This window comes from Colossoma macropomum, unplaced genomic scaffold (genome assembly GCF_904425465.1).
Source record: "Colossoma macropomum unplaced genomic scaffold, Colossoma_macropomum, whole genome shotgun sequence".
Lineage (NCBI taxonomy): Eukaryota > Metazoa > Chordata > Actinopteri > Characiformes > Serrasalmidae > Colossoma > Colossoma macropomum.
The window spans coordinates 24,266,254-24,289,513 of record NW_023494787.1 but is presented as its reverse complement, the minus strand read 5'-3'; the positions used below and the strand labels follow the sequence as shown (position 1 = coordinate 24,289,513).

The window sequence follows — 23,260 nt, the reverse complement described above, 5'->3', positions numbered from 1 at the left end:
TAGGTCAGGTTAGGAACTTGCATCAGAAATATCATTTCCTTTTACATGTAATATAGAGCAAAAATAACAGAGTTTCTAAGGAAGTCATTTTTTCCCCTCTATGCATCATGTGCAGTAATTGGCTTTTCAGTGCCAACAGCGAGACTCAACAAGATCAAGTTGAGAATTGTGTGATGTTTATTTTAGATCTGGAGCATTTTAATCAAACGTTCAAAAGGACACAGGCTTGTACGGAGGAACAACTTTTTACCCTTAGCTTTGTTGGTTAAAGTTCTTTGTGACTTGAGACGACAACTTTACACTCACAACAGCAAACAAGCATGAAGAAAATTCTTAGCAGGCAGAGACATTGAGAGAGAGCAAGAAAGAAATGAGAAAGTCTTGTGCAAACAATCAGTTTGGTGCTCAGACCAGATGCAATCGAATGGTCCTGTCAGGAGAGTGATTTGTTCTTCACACTTCTTACAATTGACTGAAGAAATGAAAGTGGACAAATATACTTACTGAACACTTTATTAGGAACACTATACTAATACTAAAAAGGGCCTCCCTTTTCTCTCAAAACAGCAACAGTTTTTCAAGGTACTGAAGATTTTGGAAACATTCCTTTCATATTCTGGTCCATGTAGACTTGATTGCATCATGCAATTCCTGCAGAATTTTCAGGTGCACTATTATGCTGCCAGTCTCCCATTCTACCACATCCCAAACATGTTCTACTGGATTCGGATCTGGTGATTGGGAAGGCCTTTGAAGAACATTTAACTCATTATCATGTTCGTGAAAATGATTTGAGATGACTTTTTCTTTGTGACATTGTGCATTATCATTCTGGAGGTAGCCATTAGAAAATGAGTAAATTGTGGCCATGAAGGGATGGACATGGTCAGCAACAATACTCAAATAGGCTGTGGCATTCAAGCGATGATTCATTGGTATTAACAAGCCCAAAGTGTGCCAAGAAAACATTCCCCATACCATTACACCACCTCCACTAGCCTGGGCTGTTGACACAAGGCAGGTTGGGTCCATGGATTCATGCTGTTGGAGCCAAATTCTGATTCTTCCATCTGTGTTCCTCAGTGGATTCATCAGACCAGGCTATGCTTTTTAGTCTTCAACTGTCCAGTTTTGGTGAGCATGTGCCCACTGAAGCCTTAGCTTTCTGTTCTTGGCCGACAGAAGTGGAACCCGATGTGGTCTTCTGACTGTTGTAGCCCATCCGCTTCAAGGTTTGACATGTTGATGCTTTTCTGCTCACCACAATTGTACACAGTTTCTGTCTTTCTGTAAGTTTGAACTAGTCTAGCCATTCTCCTTTGACCTCTCATCAAGTGTTTCGGCAGCAGAGCCTGTCGATCGCTGAGTGTTTTTTTTTTTATTTCACATTTCTAAGTAAACTCTAAAAAGTGTTTTGAGTGAAAATCCCAAGAGGTCAGCTGTTATAGAAATACTCCAACCAGCCCATCTGGCAAAGACAATCATGCCATGGTCAAAATCACAGAGATCACATTTTTCCGTATTCTGATAGTTGATGTGAACATCGCTCAAAGCTGTTAGTCGGTATCTGTATTAATTGATGCACTGCACTGCTGCCACACAATAGGCTGATTATGTAATTGCATGGATGAATAGGTGTTCAGGTTTTTCTAATAAAGTGCCCAGTAAGAGTATTTGGGATACAGTGGCAAAGGTCATTCACTGTATGTGCAATGTGTTGCTTTTGAAATCTATTCAACATTGAGAGGGCAGTAAGTCCAAGCAATTCAAATGTCATGCTGCTGGGCTGCAAGAAACAGACTTTCATTCATCGAACATGTGCTGCATGCACTCGATGGAAGCAGGAGTCCCTACAAAACCCATATCTTTGATTATCTCTCCTGCCTCAAGGTTTAGTAATAAATGAATGTCAGCGTGATGAACAGCATGCCATTCAGGGTAATGAGAGGAAGAAAGAGAGAGAGAGAGAGAGAGAGAGGAAAACACCTTTGAATGCAAACCCCTAAAATGACAATAGTAATAATATATTTTATATATAGCACCTTTTTCAAACCCAGGGTCACTGTACCATATAAAACATGTAAAGAGAAAGGAAAATACAAGTAATTAAAACAAGAGTTTAAGAATATATTGTCGCTATCAGATAAAAACCTTGTATCTTTAAAATATTAACTTTACAGGAGAAGGAAAGAACATTCTTAACTTTCAATGTAAATTATTGTAAAAAAGATTTTATTCTAAGCAGTTTTGGACTATTTCTTTTAGAAATCTGCACAGGACCGTTTTTTTTTTTAAGTCCTGCCCGCTTTATTGTCATGTATTTGCCTTTATTAAGAGCACTTTCCACAGCTGTGGTCTGACAGCTCTGCTGTTTCTGTAGCCTACAAGAAAGCCATTCATGTATTGCTCACATGATTGTTTGTGTCATTTTAGAACTAGTTTAGAGCTTAAATTTAGAATGAGTTTTTCAGTTTTTTTTGCCTTTAGATATTGTAACGTCGTAGGAAGAGACACAGAAAACATTGCGCATACATGCAAATGCTCTTTTATTGAACAAGTACTTCAACAGGCAGCAAGAAATTCCCAGCCAAATAGCACAAAATACAGGGAGGGGTTAATATAGGAGAACATGACATTCGAGGAAGGTAGACACTTCTAACCACTAGTTACATTTAAAAAGCCCATCCTCCTCAGACACAATCACTCAAATAATTGCAACTACATACTTACAACAGCAACAACATAAACAGCAACAAAAATAGATGTCTATTTTTGTGCTGGTAGTGTGGCGCCTCCTGAGAACCACTTTGCATGACCACACCCCCTGAGCTCCTTATGGCAGCCTGGCCAATGGTGAACGCCACAATATTATTCTTACATTGTTTATTCGTGGGGTTCTTCTACACGTATCTTTTGTTCCACTCCCTTCTGCACTACAATGGTTAAACCGCCTGTTACCATGCATGACGATGAAAATTAGCCCCACACTGCAAAATATTGTGGTGGATCCCCTGAATACAGACTTCTAATTTCTATTGGTCCTTTCATCTTGAAATTTTTACACAATGTAAAGGGCAGCTGATGGTGTCAAACAAGTTTTTGTTGCGAAAGCAACGACATATAAGATAAATAAGACAAAACATGTAAGTGAATGAAATAAGTGATTGAGTGGTGAGAGATTGCTTTGGCTGTAGTAGGTTAGTACTGCATGATAAGCTAAATCTTAAGGTTAGATTTGAAAGAAGAGCAGGTAGTACAGTTCTGAAGGTGTAGAGGTCACATGCTAATTTTTCTAAATGTGCAGTTGTCAACCACTGTTTTATTGCTGGACATAATCTGGAGAAAAACTTCTGACAGCACATAACATTTTCTATGACATGTTTATGGCATGGTTATGTCAATGTTGTGTAGCAGAGCTAAAATAAAATATTACTGCGGCTGCAGGAAAGCATTTTGTGTGCTTCCCCTTCCCACATATTTATCTGGTCCAGTGTGTTTCATGGAAGCTCAAATATTAGAAAAAGTTCTTTTTCTCTGAAGGCAGTATATTTTGTGTCAGTGTCCTACCACACTTTTTCTAGAACAGGACTTTATGAGATGTTGCATCAGAGTAGTTTTTTTTATTCTTTTGTTTCTCTAAGATTTCAATAAGTTAACTGCACAAAGCATCTGTCAGGCTCTGACCCTTAATGCTGTTTACAGTTATATTGGGGTCAGTTACAATTGCTGAATTTCATTTAAGAATTAAGGCTTTAATAATGTTGCTGGGTTTTTATGACTATATATACACAAATAGATTTGATTGTCCAAAGAATTTAAAGCAGGGGTGCATCTAACACCTCTATAGAATATAGCAATCCTTATTGTGGACACTGGCACCCCTTTGAAGTCAGATTAATTCATTCCACGAGTTGTATTGAGGTGTCCTATTCTTCTGGTCTGACCAATTCATCACCTGTCAAGTAACAAAATTTTACACAATAGTGCAGATTTTACGCTAGATAGCATGTTGACATCTTCTTTGTGGTGCTCAAAGATGAAGGTCATTTTTCACGTGATTACCGGCCCGAGCAGCACTCTGTAAAGCATAAGCTGGGTTTTGCTTGTACAGAAAATGTCATATTCACCGCAGAACTACCTTCAGGTGCAGAGGAACAGAGAGCATGGTGAATGTACACATTGTGCACTTAAATGGGGCGTGTTGATGTTATTGCAAAGTGACTGTTAAAAAAAAAATCAGCAAAAAATTGCCCCAAAAGCAAAATCTCATTACATAAGCTGTGTACAGTTTATGTCACACAGTTGTTGTAGTCTGTTCTTGAAGGTGTTGTTTATGGATTGGTTAGCTCTGTAGATCCTTAGCCCAGTGGTTTTCATTTCTAGTTCTGTAGTGCATGGTATTGTACATTTCCTTTGTTGAAACTCTGAAATCATCTTATGTAGGACCTAGATCAAGTGAAGTTCTTGCTACTTGCTAGAATTGTAACCTCTGAAACACTAAGATATCCATATGTGGTCTTACGTTTGAATTCTTCGCTTTCATAACTGCATAAAAATATTGGTTTTCCAGTAAAAACTAAATAATTCTTAAAATGAGTGAAGTGAGTTTGATTTAAAAAATGTTGTATATCCATTCGTAACAGTTTAGAATATTGCGAGTTTTTTTGTGGATATCAGTTGATAATTACTATCAACTGATATTTTGTATGTATAAAGCCCACTCCCAACAATGAATAAAAGTGGTCTACAGTGCTTTTTGGAGAAAAATCCTTCAAGGCGTAAAGGAATGGTTTAGCGAAAATCAAATGTACCACTTACCACTTTACCACAAATACTGACGATCAGCTGAGACATGTTTAATGTTTAAATTTTGCTTCTTCAGATTATCACTGGGGCTGTGTTGCTAACAAACACTAGATACAATAGTCACCCAGATCTTTTCCATAAATACAGTCATAATGTGCTATAAACCACATTAACAAGTTTCTGCAACCTTTCTGAAGAGCTGGATGCAGTTTGGATGAGTTGAAAGTAATTTTATGGATGTATTTACTGAAAAGATTGGAGTGCATGTTGAGTTGTAGTGTTTGTTGACGATGTTAGTCTTATAGCTCCAACACTAAGCTAAATAAGCTAAATATGGACACCAGACATATCTTGTCTGATTAACTACATTTGGGTAAGTGGAAAATATATATTCAGAAAATATATATGGGTGGAATTATGTCAGATTTTTTTGTCAAACCATTCTTTTAAGATTAATAATAGAATAAGTCTCAAGATTAATAACAGAATATGCAGTTTTTAGGGATAAAATATGTTGATTAATTTAATTTTTAGGAGCCATGTCATCGCTTTGGTTAAAAAATAAAGTGGTAGAGCTCTTTAGTTGAAGAAGAACTTCATGATTCTATGTAAGTGTACTGCACTAATTCGTAATAATATAAAGTGCAAGCCCCATTCAATAGTACATATTGTTTGATTTCAAAGTGATATGCTAGCACTACTTTTAAGTCTGATAATGACATTTTCATAATGCTGGTTGCTTCAATCTCTTGCATGTGTCATTAGCATTGGCCATTTCTGTTTTACAATTGGAACGCTAGTCATGACTATTGACGTCTCTTATAAGATTAAAGTTTAACATCAAAAAAGAGTTACTTATTATACATTATGCATCATTTGCTGTTCACGAATATGCTTTTATGTTTTAAGGTAAATTGTATTCATCTCTCATAGTGTATTAGCATTGTTTATTGTCCCATGTGGAACGGTCTTATACTGATGTTTTATCCGTTGTACAGCTTCATAGCCAGAAATCTTATAAGCAGTAGGTTATTTCAGACTTCTAATGAAAGCAGTTTTTCAGAGCTCTAAGAATGTGATTTAAAGAGATACAGTCCCTTTAATATTTTACTCATACATAACCTTGTGATTATTCCATACTGCAAAAAATATTTACATAAACCCCAACCAAGAATAAAAAGCTCAGCTAGAATGGAGTGATTTGAATGATGATGGTGTCTGGTTGTTTGTACTTTACTCCTGTATCCTCATCTTTGAACAACTCTTCATTTTTGGCTTAGGAGTGCAAATCAACCTGGAGTAAGTTTCAGAAATGCTGAGTGGTTGGACACAAATCGCCAGCAATAATTGAGTTTGGGATAACGAGGCCTTCTAAGAGATGCATGAAGACACAATTATTGAAATGGGCCATTGTCCATAGAACCAAGCGAAGAACTAGATGAATCACCTGTCTATATTCTAAAGAATGGCTTGAAATTAAAGCGTGTTTACTGACTTTTACATGAAGGGTGATTTAATGAGCCCAGCTACAGTTCAGTTATAGTTCACGGATGGTGTTACTTGGTAATTACTGCAAGAAAAACAGAGGTCAAACTGTAACTTTTGCAGGCTCTGTATGTGTATTCACACTGTGTACGTTACTGTGTATGAGCATTGTTGCTTTTTCTAAGGCTAGCAAGGTCTGGAGGCATATGAGCACAGAATGCCCATCATGTTGAGCAGCACTATAGCTGCTCACAGATTCCCAGCAGACATGCTGACCTTTCAGTTAAGCATAGCGTCGTCCGAGATTATTCAGATGCTGTGGATTTCTGCAGGCAATTTGTTCTCCATTTTCCCACCGTTGTACAGCACAAAGCAGTAAATACGGCCTAACCTTCCCCAGCCCTCCCTCCAGATTGAACCAGAGAGCGGGGGCATTGTGGCACTCATAAAGAGTGTGTCACGCAGGAAATTAATGCCATACATCAAGCACTGGCCAAAGACTTCCATTACACCTAAGGAAAAATCCCCCCAATGAGTGCCAACATTAATTTGGCCTTAAAAATAATTTACTGGAGTTATTCTTTCTCCCTCCTTCCCTCGTTTCATATGAGAATTCATATGAGGAGCACAACGGGGTTCACAGTTCAACTCGCCGAGGCTGTGTGAGGTGTCTGCTAAGATGTATTGTCCTCTCCAGTAGCCTGCTGCTCCATGTAAGGCTCCATGTAGGGTGCTATCAAGGTGAGGTGAACTAGGGTCAGGCTCATGCAGGAAGGGGCATGATGTGTGTCTTGCCGGCTGCCTCCTCATTGTGTGGGGGCCATACTTGTTCTCCTGCATGCTTTCTGGAGTCAACCTTATCTAACTAGTGCAGCAAATTCTTTTGGCCTGCCTCACAGTTAGCTGTGGAGGAAGTTCTAGATACTGATCATGATTCAAATAAACAAAAAGAAAATGCAAATTTTCCATCATGATTGTTTTACATCAGACTATATCCACTATATCAACACAACACACTTTCTTTTGAATTCCATTGTTTTGTTCATGCTTCGAAAAAAACAATTGGATAGAATCTCTCCAGGTGCACAAAGATATTCTTTGCTCCTCACAAAAAAGGCAGATGGTAACACCAGGTTGGCAACTTTTTGTTTTGCAAAAGCAAAAGGAAACCTTGAGTGGTTTCACATATTGTTTGGATCTCTGTAACTCATTTTGAATGGATTTTGGAGATGCTAGCTCACTCATTACAAAGCAGAAGACAAATTAATCCTTTAGACATTTGTCTAAAGGATTAAGTATAGCTAAAGTATAGCTGTCAGTAACTGGGACACAGACAATCTGTCATCTGTCATGGTTGTCATCATGCCAGCAACAGAGATGACAGTAATTGGTCAAGTGAGTTCATGTCATTTATAAAACATTGAACAGAGGGTAAAAAAATAAACTTGTGTTTTTGCCATCTGACAAATTAGTAAACAACGTATCATAAGTAAAACACATGTTCATGTTAACCTATTGACATCCAAATAAGTCACAAACAAATCAAACCCGGTGTATAAAAGCCTTTACAGTAATTTTACCACATATACAAGGTTTTGTCAGGCGAAGGGGAGTATAAAACCCCCTTAACCATGGTGAAATCAACACACAACTTTTCTTATCTTAAAAAAAAGGTATCATCAAAATAAATGATAAACTGCAACAAGTTATGCTTTACAAATAATGTAGTATACTAATATTAATCATGCATAATAATCACAATGAAGAAATTGTCCGTCAAACAATATAGTTTGTTAACAGTAGCCTTGGTTGCCATCTATGCACAGTCATATATACGTACATCTACATCACACATATATTACAACACCTCAGCCAATTCGATTTTAGACTTTTTGTAATATTCATTAACCTAAATGGCGTAAATGTGAAAGTACAATAAATTTGTTGGTAATACTAGAAATATGCAAGTACATAGTTATGAGAGTGGGAAATGAATGCCAAGGTCCTTGGAGTTTAGGTGTTTAACCCACCTCTGCATACTCTTCATACCATAAATTATGTAGTGGCAATATACATTGTCATTAAATGGCAAGTGCAATGTATAGCTTTCTTTATGAATCAGTGTGCTTCAGTGAATGGTTTATTTGTTCTCCATAGAAATCGACAAGGAGAGTTGTGGGGACCCTGGCACACCTCTCTATGGCATGAGGGAAGGAGACGGCTTCTCTAATGGAGATGTACTGCGCTTTGAGTGCCAGTTCGGCTTCGAGCTGATTGGAGAGAAGACTATATCCTGCCAGAATAACAACCAGTGGTCTGCCAATGTCCCAATCTGCATCTGTGAGTAAATGTTGTAGATAATAAGCTAGGATATACTGCCCCATTAGAGCAAATGTTTGCTTTTATGTAAGGCTGACGTTGTTCTCGAGCACATTATATGTGCAATGCATGGTTGTTTGGAGAGTTGTTTCTGTAAAGTAAATTATTCTATTTTGGTATAATGGGAAACCTAAATAAACCGTCAAGGCTTTTTTTTATTGACTCGCTCTTGCTGGGTCTCCAGAAAGAGCACAGAGGTTTGAAATAAAATAGAGCTGATTGGCTTATATCAGATGCTAAAAAAGTTTACTTATAATGACATCCTCTATATATAGACACTTTTCTTTGGGAATACTTGCTGCAGACTGCAGAGCCAAAATTCCTCCCATGTCTAATTGGAGTAGTGATCAGATCAGACCTATTTATAGCCTGTAGACCATCAATGCCATATGCAACATTAATATTTCAGATGGAGTGTGGGACCTAATTGCCTGCGGTTTGTGAGCTTCTCCATGTTCCGCTAAAGTAATGGTTTTGATATTTTCTAAGTGAGAATCGATTTTTAGCATTATTATTTTTGTGGCATGTTTTTCTTACCCAGACACTTTATTTTGATGATTGGATCTATACTGAGCAAGATAATAGAGCCACAAGGCTGCAGTGGCTATGGTTCACATACAGTATATGTCCAAAATCTTGTAGAGACCTGCTCATCCAAAGTTTCTTCTGAAATCAAGAGTATTAATAGAGGGTATGTCCACCTTTTGCTGCTGTAACAGCCTATATACTTCAGGGATGGGTTAGCAGTAGATGTTACCACATTGCTGTTATTTGATTGTATTCAGCCTTTAGCATTTGTGAGGTTAGCTACTGATGTTGGATGATTAGTTCTGAATTACAAACACCATTTCAACTCATCCCAAAGGTTTGGATGGTGCGCCATCACTCCAGAGAATGCAGTTCCACTGCTTCACAGTCCAGTGCTGGGGGGCTTTAAACTGTGCTAGCCAAAGCTTGGCATTGGGTATGGTGATGTTAGGCTCATATATAGCTGCTCCAGAATGTCCCATTCTATGTGCAGTGCTTTTCTCTTTAGATTAGACAAGCTGTCTATGAGAAATTAAAGCCCATGTCAGCAATGGCCACACCTCAAGGTAGCTGAACTCACTTATTTAAAGAGATGACATGCTGTGTATGAACAAAGCCTTAACATTTACTTCGCTAAAGCTTTTGAAGATGAAGTTCTTCCAGTGTAAAATTAGCAAGTAAAGCAGTTCAGACATACTGGGGACACCTTAATGTACACCACTAGCAGACCTATATGAAGAGGTAACTATACATTTCTTTAACTGCATTTCTATTCACTTCTATTCTTCCAGTTCCCTGTCTGTCAAACTTCACCGCTCCTATGGGTACAGTCCTCTCTCCGGATTACCCAGAAGGCTATGGGAACAACCTGAACTGCGTGTGGCTGATTCTGTCAGAGCCTGGCAGCCGCATCCACCTGGCCTTCAATGACTTTGACTTGGAGGCTCCATATGACATCCTCACAGTGAAGGACGGGGAGCTGCTGGACTCTGCTGTGCTGGGACGCTTCACTGGGACAGAAGTGCCATCTCACCTCACCAGCAACAGCAACATCCTCCGCCTAGAGTTCCAAGCTGACCACTCCATGTCCGGCCGAGGCTTCAACATCACCTACAGCAGTGCGTCCGCCTTTCGTAGCCTTTTAGACCTGTCCATGTGGTTATAATATGCAATTTGACTGTACATTTACATTTATAGGGCAGTAATTTTGCATGAAGACATTGAGCATTTTTAACAGTAGAAACAAAGACACCCCTGACCAAATAAAACGTTTTATTGATTTCCTAAGTAAAAATTTAGGATTTTTTTTTTTTGTTTATTTGCTGAATTTAACATATTGGGGAAAAAATAATATATTAACACATAATGTTGTGTTAAACTCAGGAAATAAATATACATTTTACACTAAAATTTGCAAACAAAAATATTTTTATTTATTTAAGCGATATTTTGGCCAAGTTTGTATACTGTAGAGGATGTTGTTACGTGAAAACCTAGTATCTCTGCCATAATGGAACCTCTAGAATTTTTAACTCATTTTGAACTCTGTTAGTGTAACTTTAAAAACTTACAAACATGAAATATTCATGGTGTGAAAAGCAGCAGGTATTTTCAAATGGTGTTAAACAAAAAAATGGACCTACAATGTTTATGAGAGGAACGATATAATGTAACCAGTCTTTTTCCTTTTCCTTCCCTTTTTCTTTTTACCAGTCTTTTTAACTGTTAAACCCAGAAGTAAATATTACTATTGCTTTTGATTTTTATTTGCCATTTCATTTACATGTTCTGTACTTACATGCACAGACATTATGGTTGATTTAATCCAGCATTTAAAGTGATATCGGACTGCAACAGGACAGCTTGTCTCGCGTTCATTTCATCATAAAGCCAGTGTTGCTCCCCCTTCTTTTGGTCTTCAGTTCATGCATGCATGAATTTAATCTATGCAGTGACACCGTAATGTTCTTTCTTAAAGGAGACACAAAATGTCACGACGATCCATCAAAGCCTCCGAAAGAAAAAGGCTTTTTTTTTTTGTAGTGAGCATATTAGGCTTCTCTCATTAGAAAGGACTGTAAGATCTGGCCTCTTCGATGGACTGACACGTTGCTCCGTGTTGTCTGTAAAGAGCTGTCAGGAATGTGATGGAGCACTGTTAAATCTGTATTCGTTCTGACAAACGTTGTGTCCTTCTTGCAGGCCTTTCCTGTCACAAGACATCCATCAGGCAGTCAGACAGGCTGTTTGAGTTCTCTGAGGGCAGCAGCCTTCCAAGCCATCTGCCTCAGGGTCCATTGTATGCTTCATAAAGTCCTGAAAAAAAGTGAAACACAGCTAGGAGGTCAATAGCTCTAAGTAGATTAATAAACAGTGCCCTTAGTGGGAAAGTGTCTGGAATTGTGGAGGCGGCTGAAGTCTTGTTTCAGTACTTTGAGTTGAAGAAACAGCTGAAAAGAGCCTCTCTAGAGCCGTTCGCTTTTCATCTTGTACCTCCTGATTTCCTGCTGGTGCCACTTGCAAAAGAAACATTATGTTTTGCATTTGATTGCAGGTAAAAACTCCTCTGGTGAAAGCAGACTTCAAGCAGTTAGAACATTTGCCAAGATTATAAATTGTAGGTTTGCTTTTGGTTCAGACTTGGATTTAGATTGTGTGGTGTGCACACCCACACTCAAACACACAATGATGAAATCTTGTAACATGAGCCCTTTGCTGGTGCAAAAATCTTCAGAGTCATGCTGTTTAGTATTTTAGATGTTGAACACATTTTTGGTAATACTTTCTAATACTGTCTGTAAGACACTGAACAAATGCATAACACATTATAATGCATTCGTAAGGCATTGTGAACATGGCTATACATATTTATAAAAGGCATTACAAATTATTTTAGCAGTGGGCAATATACTGGTTTATCCAGTATACCAGTTGAAAGGTAGATATGTTTTTTCTTGTCACTGTTATACTGGTATACTGCAAATAAGCACAGATAATGCAACAAAAATATAGTTCAAAACAAGCGAAGTCTCTCACCTCCCATCTAGTGAGTTGCAGTCTGAGGTAGGTTAGTGTAGTTTGTGATCAAATGAGCAGGCATCAGACTGTAATGAGTTAATGTGTTAAAGGGAGAGTGGAAGGAAAAGCCAGTGTCTTAAGGTTAGCTTTTAGCCTTTAGCCTAGCATGCTTCAGTGGGTGCTGCTGTCTGAAAGGGACGTCCAAAAAAGTCAAAAGAACAAAACAAATCAGGTCAAAAATACAATGGGACAGGCAGATAGACAACGCTCGGCACGCTTAGTGAAACTGGGGCAATACTTCACAAAGAAGTAAGGACAAACAAACAGTATATAGAGCTATATACAGTTTAGAAGAATCAGTAATCGGGCGAAGCTGATATAGGATAGGCTGGTGCCTGAGAGTTCTGAGTCATGTCATGAATTATGGGAGTTGGAGTTCAGGAGGACAAGAGTCTTAGAAGTATCAGCAGAGTCTGAGGGAGGCGTGGCACATATATAAACCATCAGAAATCTTAATTGTACAGTGATACACTATATAGCCATGTTTATTATGCATTGTGACTTGTTGACATAATGCAGTATAAATGTTGTTCATAACATGTTATATTGTCAGTGCCAAAGGAACCAGCCTGCATTTTAACCTGCCTAGTCTGCCACACACAGTGAATCATGCTATGATTGCCATGGCTCAGATAAACTTTTCTTTAGACTAACATATGTCTCACTTTATTTATAGCTCATTAATACAGCTTAAGTGTTAAGGTTTAAGTTCTTATATACATTATATTATTATATATTATATATTATATTTATATATTATATTATTATAATTAGGTTATAATATCATATGTCTGTCAGTAATAATCTATACCCATTATGATAAGTACATAAACTTTGTCACTTTACTGAAGCTTGCAATACATTAAAAATGGCAATATCAGCTAATATTCCATTCCAGATCATAAGTTATTAAAAGAATCATAAAATCACTAGCCAGGTTATAATGCACTATGCAAGCTGAAACTGAGTTTCTTTGGTACTGACTATATAACATGCAGTGAATACTTCTTATAATGCATTATATTAACAATCCATAATGTATAATATACATGGCCATAAAGTGTAATGCATTTTCATAGCCAAATTTGTAATGGCTTAAGAATGTATTATAACATGTTACAAGTGTTCATAGATTCTTAAAAAGTAGTTTAAGAAGCAGTTATTTGAACAGTGCCTTACTTATGACTGGACAGACACTTTTCGCAACTTGCAAATATGCCAATTTCTACTATGAAGAAGTGTCTTGGGATCTTATTAGCCCTTGCTATTTCTTTTTTTCACCCCTAAACAGCATTTGGTCATAACGAGTGTCCGGATCCTGGGATTCCTCTTAACGCCCGGCGATTTGGTGACAACTTCCAGCTGGGCAGCTCCATCTCGGTCATCTGCGAGGATGGCTTCATCAAGACCCAGGGTGCAGAGACTGTCACCTGTGAGCTAGACAGTGGCAAGGTGATGTGGAGCGGTCCCATCCCAAAGTGTGAAGGTAATTACCCCAGCTCCACTACAGAGAGGCGTGCAATTGGGAGGTCAATTATTACCATATCACTTTCTTCCTATGCAGAAGAAGTGAGCATGTGTCTGCCACTTAGCCAGAGATTGTGGGAGCATGGAGTGGAGACCAGTGGCTAGCGGACCACCTATCTCTAGGCATTAAGCTTCCTGTCAGTCTCTTGTTCTGTGCTCAGTGTGAACCTGATTATGTTGCAACACCTCTCATATGGTCAGGAGAGCTGAGAATGGCGGCCTAAAGGGGCCTCATATCTGCTGCTCGGCACTGACTGAGAGACAGTTATTGCATTGTAAAGGTGAAAATTGCTATGATAACATTTCAGCACTGGTGCTTCATTGTTTGATCTTCATTTATAGACAGTATGGCCACTGAGTATACTCAGGGCTGCTGTGATGGGGAAAAATAAGAGGGAGAACAGCACTCTCTGATAAAGATTGCGATAGCAGTCACTGAGGGAACAGAATAAAATTTCTGACCTCATATGCCCCCATAATAAATACATTCATGAAAAAATGTCCCCATTTACCAGATACATATAAGGTTATGTAGAGTATATCAAATCAACAGTAATTGATTCCTCTTCAAAATAATTTCAAAAATATTCACTCCTTCGTAGAAGAAAACTTCTCAGACGAGTTCACAGATTTTCTCATTTTTCTTTTATACCCACTGTGTGTCGTAAGTACCTTCTAAATCTTTGTCCACAGCTCCTTGTGGTGGTCACTTCTCAGCTCCAAGTGGGACCATCCTGTCTCCGGGATGGCCAGGATACTATAAAGACTCTCTCAGCTGTGAATGGGTTATAGAAGCTGAACCAGGACGCTCTATCAAGATCAGCTTTGAGAAGTACGCGTTTCCTCTCATTTTAAAAATGGCATAGTGCACGAATCTCTTGGAAGGCTTCACAATATGGACAAAGTACTTTACTTTGATTATATATCTGCAATATGCGATATGTCTTGTTTGCACACCGTTAATGTGGCATGGTTAAAGACAGGCCTGTGTTATTTTGACCAAAGTTATTTATGTTTGTTGGATAACGTGGATGCCTTGATTCCTCCAAACACCCACATATCCTCATGTAGAACATGTGAGACCTGTCAATAAAACATAAGACTTTTAGTGATTTGTTTCAGGGCTTTTTAGCATATCGCAAGCATATCAATAAAGGCCAATATGGCAATAATGATAACAAATGCGATTTCTCATTTGTTGCAATTGCCCAGGTTTCAGACAGAGCTGAACTGTGATTTCCTAGAGATTCACGATGGGCCCAACCTTCTGTCTCCACTGATCGGCTCATTTAATGGCACGCAGGTGCCTCAGTTCCTGTTCAGCAGCAGTAATCACCTCTACATGCTCTTCACCACCGACAACAGCCGCTCCAACAGTGGCTTCAAGATCCTCTATGAGAGTAAGAGCATCACTTTTTCATGGTCTTAAAATGCATATATTCCTTGAAGGAATTTCAGTCTCTTGTTTAGTTTATCCTGCTGTGTGTAGAGAAAAAGTGGAAGTGAATGAAAAATACTGCACAGCATTAAGTACAGATTGAACTTATTCATACAATTCATACACCACCAAATACACCTCAACATTAAAATCTTAAAACATATTTTGGGGATTTCTATAGAGATAGTATATCGGCATCAATAGGTATTGGTATCTGACCGATATACCAGCAGAAAAAGCTGGATCAGCTGTCGGTGGAAAATAAGAATGATCTGATTAAATCTGTCAAAATGTTTGGTCTGAAATAGAACAAACTCACATTGTGTGATATGATGTCATTAACCATGTATTTCAGCCTGATAGCCTTCTTTTAGGTGATCTTCTTGGGTGAAGTGCTTCGGTTAAAAACAGCTTATTTTGCAGTTTGGTAGATTTTAATAAAAATATATTGGTTTGGTGTTGGTATCAGCTGATACTCAAAGTTTCAATAATGATATCACTATCAGAAAAAAAAGTGGTATTGTGCTACTGCCCCTGTAAGTGAATCATTTTGGTGTTGGGTTACACTCTTTTATGCAGCTCTTCTTGGCACTAAATGTTCTCTAAATCCTAATCCAAATGTGACAATTTGTGTCATATCATGAAAGCAGATTAGTTTCTTATTGAAGAGTGCAGTGTGCCTGAGTTTAGTGGAAGTGCATGAATCACCCTGCAGGGATTTTAACCTCTGAGGCAGTGTGATTATCGATATTTAAGGCAGCCACATGCCACAGATTCTACAATGCTACCCTTATTTTTAGTATCTTATGTATATTTCTTATCTATTTTCACAGAGTCCTGACTTAATTGGTTTTCTTTCTAAATGGCTATATCTAATGCCTACACAAATCAGAAATTCTTTTGTTAGTATTATATGTATATAAGTTTACAATGTGCAGATGTACTGAGGCAGTGTGATGAACGTCTCCTTACCCTTAAAATTTAACACTGACACTGTTAAAATTTTAACACTTAAAGTAGCGTAAAATATCAACACTTAACTCAGACTGGTGTAAACCTAAATACACACTGAGAAAGCGTTAAATTTAACACTTAGATTTAACACTGGCAAATTTGCTGTGTGCTTACACTCCCCTGCAACACCAGACTCTGGGTTTTATCAACTCACTCCAGAATCAACCCTCATCAGCACTAAAATTTTAACTCTGAAAAATCAACACTTTTCAACTCTGTAAAATGTGCTGTGTAGGTGTGACAGTGGATGCCTACTCCTGCCTGGATCCGGGAATTCCTGTCAATGGGCTCCGTTACGGCCAGGACTTCTCCATCGGCTCCACCGTTTCTTTTGGCTGTGACTCGGGCTATCGGCTCAGTCATGAAGAACCCCTGGTCTGCGAGAAGAATCACTGGTGGAGCCACCCTCTGCCCACATGCGATGGTAGGCATCCACCAGGGCAATATTGTTCAGAATTATTTTTAAATGGAGGAGCAATTTACACAGTAGGAGAAATGAGAAAGTAAAGACAATACACCAAGATTTTTTTGTTTTACATTTTTAAATATTTTTAAACATTTAACTTTTTAAAATAGCGTGAGAATTTTATTTTAGCCAAAAATGAGTACATACTATTAGCATCAGGAGTTAAATTGAGCCAGAGTGGGTCAGAGTACACCAGAGCTCCGGCACATTTGGTTCATTTGGGCAGCAAACAGAGCTGGGCACCGGTACTGTAATTTGATGGAAATTTAATTAATTTCCAGTAGAGTCTAGGTGAAATCCATAGAACTATTTGATGTAATAACCTGCACAGACAGATACATATTCTTGTTGCCAGTTGTCATTCACTTGTTTTTTTGCCGCTGCACATTTAAGTGGCATGTCCTGCTTATATCATTCCCCTTTATGCTGCTTCATGATGATAACTTGATAAAATAAATTTGTTATGGTAAGAATGATGGTCCTCCCCCTCCTTTTCCACTTAGCGCCATGCTGGCCATTATGGGCATCTGTTAGCTAACGCAACTAAATTGGTAGTTATTATTCTCCTCCAGGTGTGTACAGCTGTCCAATAATGTTGCATTAATTTGAGCATCAATTCAAAAAACAGTGGAGGAAAGTCATACTAGCCATTACCCTCCCCACATTGATAGTATTGTGTGATTGGAGGAGATCTAATTGGACACAACTAAAATAAATAAATAATTTGTGATGCTTTAACCTTAAAGCAGTACCGATTATTTGCCCTTATTTATCCTGATAAATTTGAAGTCACGCCAAACCATTCTGCTCTTTGCATAGCCAGATGCAATTGTCATTACTGATAAAGCTAGCTCAGGCTCACGTTTGCACATAGCTAGCTAGCTAATAGTCTTCACAGATTAATCTTGATAATTCATTAATCCATTAATTCAGTAGAGTTAAATTCGTTACTGATGTTTGGTAGGAAGGCATCTTTCTAAAGCTGATAGCATTGAACATCTGGCAGTAAAATGTTGCATGAAGGTGAACCACTTTACAGGTTATCTGGATAAACTGTACTGCCTCTACCACCAGTCTCTTAAAAACAGTAGACAGTAGGAAGCAGCTGCTCCAAGCATACAGTTAAAAAGGACAGGCAGGGATCTTGGTGTCAGATGGATGGCATTGTTTTGTGGAACAGTTTGTTTTGCTTGTTTAAAGGCTCTAGTGTGACTTTTATGCTCATCAGAAAATAATAAAAAGATATTTTGGTATCTTTGGTAGATGATTTTGAGGCCAAAATTGACAAAGATTGCAACAAGATCCAAGTAAATGTATTTATGTAATTTAATTATTTAGTCAGAAACTGATAGGCTGTTAGTATCATCATATTTTAATGATATCAGTGCTGACGACAGCATATCATACTAAATAAGCTGAACAATATTGTTATTTTAAGATTTCAAAAGTGATGCAGTTGAATCTTTACCTTCAGACTGATTAATTGTGAATGTTAGACTAAAGGCTTTTTTACACACCTAATAGGTTCAGTATGTCAGCTTGGTACATGTATTGTGCAGAAAGCTACTGACTTTAGAAATCTTAAATTTCTATGACAAAAAGAAGACATGGATTCGCTGATCAATTGGAGAGAGGTCAGTGACAGAGCAAGGCTGGTTAAAGGAGGCTGGCTGCAGGGAGGCAGCAGACTGCAGGTTGTCACACTGCAGCGGCCTTGCACACATATTGACACCTCAGGTAAATTGTGGCCTGATGAAATAGGTTACTCATGTCAAAGCTTCTTAGGTCACCTGTCCTTTCACTTTCTGATTACGTTGACACTTTCCCTTTTCTGAGGGGATGGAGCTAAGACAATGGGAGGCCATTAGGCCGTCACTGAGGAGGATTCGGAAAGGCTATTTACCATGATGCCTGCTTCGTCTGATAGGAGCTGATCTGTTCGCCAGATTAGTCATTCAGGAGCATTCTTTACCTGCACACCCCCTACAGAGAAACCCGCTCTGAGAATCAGTATGGGGTAGCGGTGTTCCAAAAGAGCTTGTAGTGGAAACAGCAGTGAGGATTACGCATATCAACAGGATTAAACTTGTTGACAGGATTTGTAAAAAACCGATTTGTGATTTATAATTCTTCCTACAAGATTTCAAAAACGTTTTCCATTTTTTTTTCCGACCAAATCAATTTGCTACCATGAAAGGAAACAAACCAACATGACATTGTACAATAGCAGCTGTTTACCTCTAGATATCAGGATTAACAAATACAACAGACAAATAAATCACAAAATTTGTTTATTTAACTTTAAAAAAAGCTTGTAACCAGGCTGTCTTGAGGTTATTGTGAATCAAAATCATGGTCGATTTTTTGCTCAGTGATAGTTGGGGGTAGCGGAAAGGGAAGGTGAAACATTATATAAGTTCATGTATTCTACTTCATGTTCATTGAGTTTTTAATAGTAAGTTAACATCATTCTGCTACATTCTGTCATTTTATTATCTGAAGTTCAGTAAAATCTAAATTTCTAGGCATCTGTGTTGGTTAACTTACTTTTTTAGTTTGTTAATTTTTTATAGTGAAATGAGTTTAAATTCAGCAACAAAAAGTTCAAGAAAGTTCAGCCATCCTTGTCAAGTTTTTTGTCACAGAAGACACTATATGTCCAAAAGTGTGTAGACATCTGCTCATCCAAAATCTATTCTGAAATCAAGGGTATTAATAGGGAGCCCCTTTGCTGCTGTAACAGCCTCTACTCTTCTAGGAAGGCTTCACACTAAATGTTGGAACATTGCTGTCAGGATTTGATTGCTACAAGAGCATTAGTGAGGTCCAATACTGATGGTGGACGATTAATTCTGGAAAACTTCAGCTCATCCTAAAGGTATTGGATGGTGCTCCATCACTCTTTATAATGCAGTTCCGCTGCTCCAAAGCCCAATTCTGGGGGGCTTTATCAGAATCAGAATCAGAATTGCTTTATGTTATGTTACAGGAGGAGTTGTACTGTAACACTGGAAGGGATGTTTGTTAGTTCAGTCAAGTTTAAAGTGCAAAGTGTCCACTGTGGTTAATGAGCTCTACAGCTCTGGGGAAAAGCTGTTAGCATGTCCAATTGTGCTGGCTTTGATGGCCCTGAATCTTCTACCAGAAGAAAGTGGCTGGAAGAGTTGATGTCCAGGATGAGACGGGTCAGCTGTTATTTTGCCGGCATGCTTCATCACCCTGCTGTTGTAGATGTCCTGAAGCGCTGGCAGACTACTGTCCTGATTATGCGTTGGAGTTTGGCTCATTCTTGTGAGGTAGAGGAACCAAACCAAATGGTTAAGGATGATGTGAGGATGGACTCGATAGCTGTGTAGAACTGGATCATCAGACTCTGCAGCAGGTTGAATTTCTTCAGCTGTCTCAGGAAGAATATTATTTGCTGTGCTTTCTTGGCGATAGAGACTCCTTTCCCACTTTAGATCCCTAGATATGGTGGTGCCCTGGATATGGTGGTGCCCTCCTCACCATTAATGGCTCTGTGTTTTCCACTGTGGAGTTCCTGGGTAGTACCATATCCAGGGATCTGAAGTGGTGTCCACTGCGGAGTTCTTGCGCACCACCTCAGATCCCTGGATATAAACTCTTCAGTGGAAACCACAGAACCTTAGATGGTGAGGTGTGGTAGGGAGGGGGGCTACATCTGAAGTCGACTACCGTGTCCACCGTCATCTGCAAACTTCAGGATTTTCACAACTGGTTTCTTAGAGACACAGTCATTGGTCAGAGATTGAAAAGACAGGGTAAGAGTACACAACCTTGTGGTACTCCAGTACTTATGTGTTTTCCTAGCCACACCTGCTGTTTCCTGTTTGTCAGGAAATCCATGATCCACTGGCAGGTGGGATCTGACACCGACAGCTAGGACAGTTTGACCTGCAGCAGCTCTGGCACTGTGGTGTTGAATGCCTAGCTGAAGTCCACAAAAAGAACTCTAGCAAAGGTTTCAGGACTGTTGAGGTGTTGTAAAATGACATGCAGGGCCAAGTTGACACTGCAGTGGATCAAGCGGAGGGTTTGTAATGATCTTCAGGTGGGCTAGGATCAGGCATTCAAAGACCTTCATGACTACTGGCCTGTAGTCATTTAGTCCTGTGATGTTCATGTTTTTGAGGACTGGAATGATGGTGGATGGTTTGAAGCATGTGGGAACAGAGCAGAGTTCCAGTGATTTGTTAATAATATTGGTGAAATTCAATGCTAGCTGGTCATAGCAGTGTTTTAGTGCGGATGGAGAGACTAGGTGACATTTTTAGTAGTGGTGGAACAATGATCCAGAATGTTTCCTTCCTTGTGGCACAGGTGACAAACTGTCTGTACTTGGGCATTTCTTTAGGTAGATTTGTGCTGTTAGAGTCTCGCAGAATGACGAGTAATGAGTGCAGATTCTTTCTTTCTATGTGAAGGTGCAGCACACTGTCCGGTGTCAGGTCAGAAAGCCGTGTGTCTGTGAAGCAGAGGGCAGACAAGTCCTTGTTGCTTTGTTTGAGCAGAAGTAGTTCTTCCAATGTGTTGTGCAGAGATCGCAGATTGGAGAGGAATAAAGACGGTAAATGTGCACAGGCTCCATGCTGTCTCATCCTTACAAGCACTTCAGCTCTTCTGCCTCTCCTCTGCCTCCTCACCAGGTTGAGCAGGGCCAGCGCGCCCGTTGTGAGGATTTCTAAAAACTCTGAAGGTTTTTAAAAAAACTCTGGAACTCTGGAACTCTTAAATCAGGTGAAATGTCCCCGAAGGTCAGTAACTCTCCTTTGCTCCAACTGCCTGAGTTTGGCACACAATAGATGACATAAAAACGAAAACAAACACAAAATGTACAAACCTCTCACCAAGGCTGCCGTCTGCGCCGCAATCTTAGATCTACCTCCCCATCATCTTGGATCATTATGCCCTTCTAGCTGATGCTTGATACTGGGCATGATGATCTAAGGGGTCTAAGGCTTTTCTATGGAGACTATACAAGCTGTGTATTTGCAATTGATCGCCTTTATTAGCAATGGCTGCAGTTTCAGAAGCTGACTTCACAAATTAGAAGGTGTGTCTGGATACTTTTGGACAAAAGATGGCAGCATGGATTTACTCTTTTGTGGCTGGTCTGTCTCTTCTCTTAAAGTACATGAACAGTTCAAACTGTTGGATACTGTCTGGGTAAGGGATAAGGAAAGGACTCAAAAGGGTTTTTTTTCAGGAAATATCTTATATAATATAAATTCTTAGTCAGATGACTTTTAAATTTCATAGAGTCATTCAAAATATTTATATCATTTTGAGAAAGCTGTGTGTGATAGAAGAGAAATATGTACCTTTTTTGTGTTCAGCATGACTGAATCAGCAAAAACAGCTTTAACCTTGAGTGCACTGTAAGTATGTAATCTTTTGTTTGTAAAGTGAAGCACATAAAAAATAAAGCTGATGAGTAATACAGAATGCGTCCAATGAAAGGTGATGGATGTCTTACTGAAGGACAGATGTAAGAGAAAATATTAAGGTGAGGTGAAAGAGAGTAAGTGAAAGAAAGAGATGGTTTTGAAAATCAGAGAGAAAATGAAAGCAGAGAGAAAGGGGAAGAAAGAGTGCAGAAAGGAAAGGAAAAAGTGATAGTGATGAAAGTCTTGTCCAGATTGCCTTTCTTGAGACTCTGTGCTTACAGTTACACGTCATCATTTATTGATATTCTAATGCACTGTCTAAGACAGATGAGTGCAAGTGTTTAGGAGGTGAATCAGTCCTTCCTTTGAAGTTGAGAGAGATTGAGCTACATAAGAAAGTCTCTGTGAAGTTAATTCATCACTGACTTTCTTTGCTTGTACTTCCATTATCAAAACAGGATTATTTGCCAAGCAGGTCAGTTAGTTCTCTGGTGTTCATTGCTAATACAAAGTGTTGGGTAGCACTGTGTTTGTAAGGACAAGTGATAATGTGTAATTCTGTCTGGTCTGACTTGCAGCTCTGTGTGGGGGCGATGTACGAGGGCCCGGTGGCACTATCCTTTCTCCAGGTTATCCTGAGGTTTACCCCAGCTCCCTCAACTGCACCTGGACTGTGGAGGTCAGCCATGGTAAAGGTAAGACCACACTCAAGCTCATCTACAACAAGACTGTTGACATCAAATAGGCATGTGTCAACTCATGAACCTTAACCCTTAAAAGTCCAGAGTTATTGCTTTCGGTTTGCTGTACCATTGAAAGTAATTACATAGTAATAATTGTGTAATTCCATATTAAAATTACACTCTGTATCAACAGATTAGAGTCTGAACTTCTTCTACTGTGTTCCATTAAAATGTGTCTGCACTTCTTTAACTGTGTTGCCTTTATTTCAATGTCAAGAAAAGACAAAAAACATGGCAACAATGCAAAGGATTTTTTTTTCCAAAACAAAACTACACAACCATAATTTTTTATCAAACGTAAGCATACTAAATGTCCTTTTCTGCTTACAAAAACAAGTGTGTTATTAACTAAAAGTTCAGAATCCACTCTTCCAAATAATAATAGTAT

The 23,260-nt window shown here is 38.8% G+C and overlaps 1 protein-coding gene across 1 annotated transcript in view; it reads left to right on the top strand.

Annotated features, from left to right (window-relative positions):
• Nucleotides 1-23,260, top strand: part of csmd3b (CUB and Sushi multiple domains 3b) — a 554,192-nt gene that overhangs the window by 337,232 nt on the left and 193,700 nt on the right. The window contains exons 13-19 of the mRNA XM_036566609.1: nt 8,449-8,631; nt 9,990-10,316; nt 13,568-13,762; nt 14,497-14,635; nt 15,016-15,203; nt 16,491-16,679; nt 22,708-22,824. Of these exons, the coding sequence (XP_036422502.1) occupies nt 8,449-8,631; nt 9,990-10,316; nt 13,568-13,762; nt 14,497-14,635; nt 15,016-15,203; nt 16,491-16,679; nt 22,708-22,824 (1,338 nt within the window). The remainder of the gene's footprint in view (nt 1-8,448; nt 8,632-9,989; nt 10,317-13,567; nt 13,763-14,496; nt 14,636-15,015; nt 15,204-16,490; nt 16,680-22,707; nt 22,825-23,260) is intronic.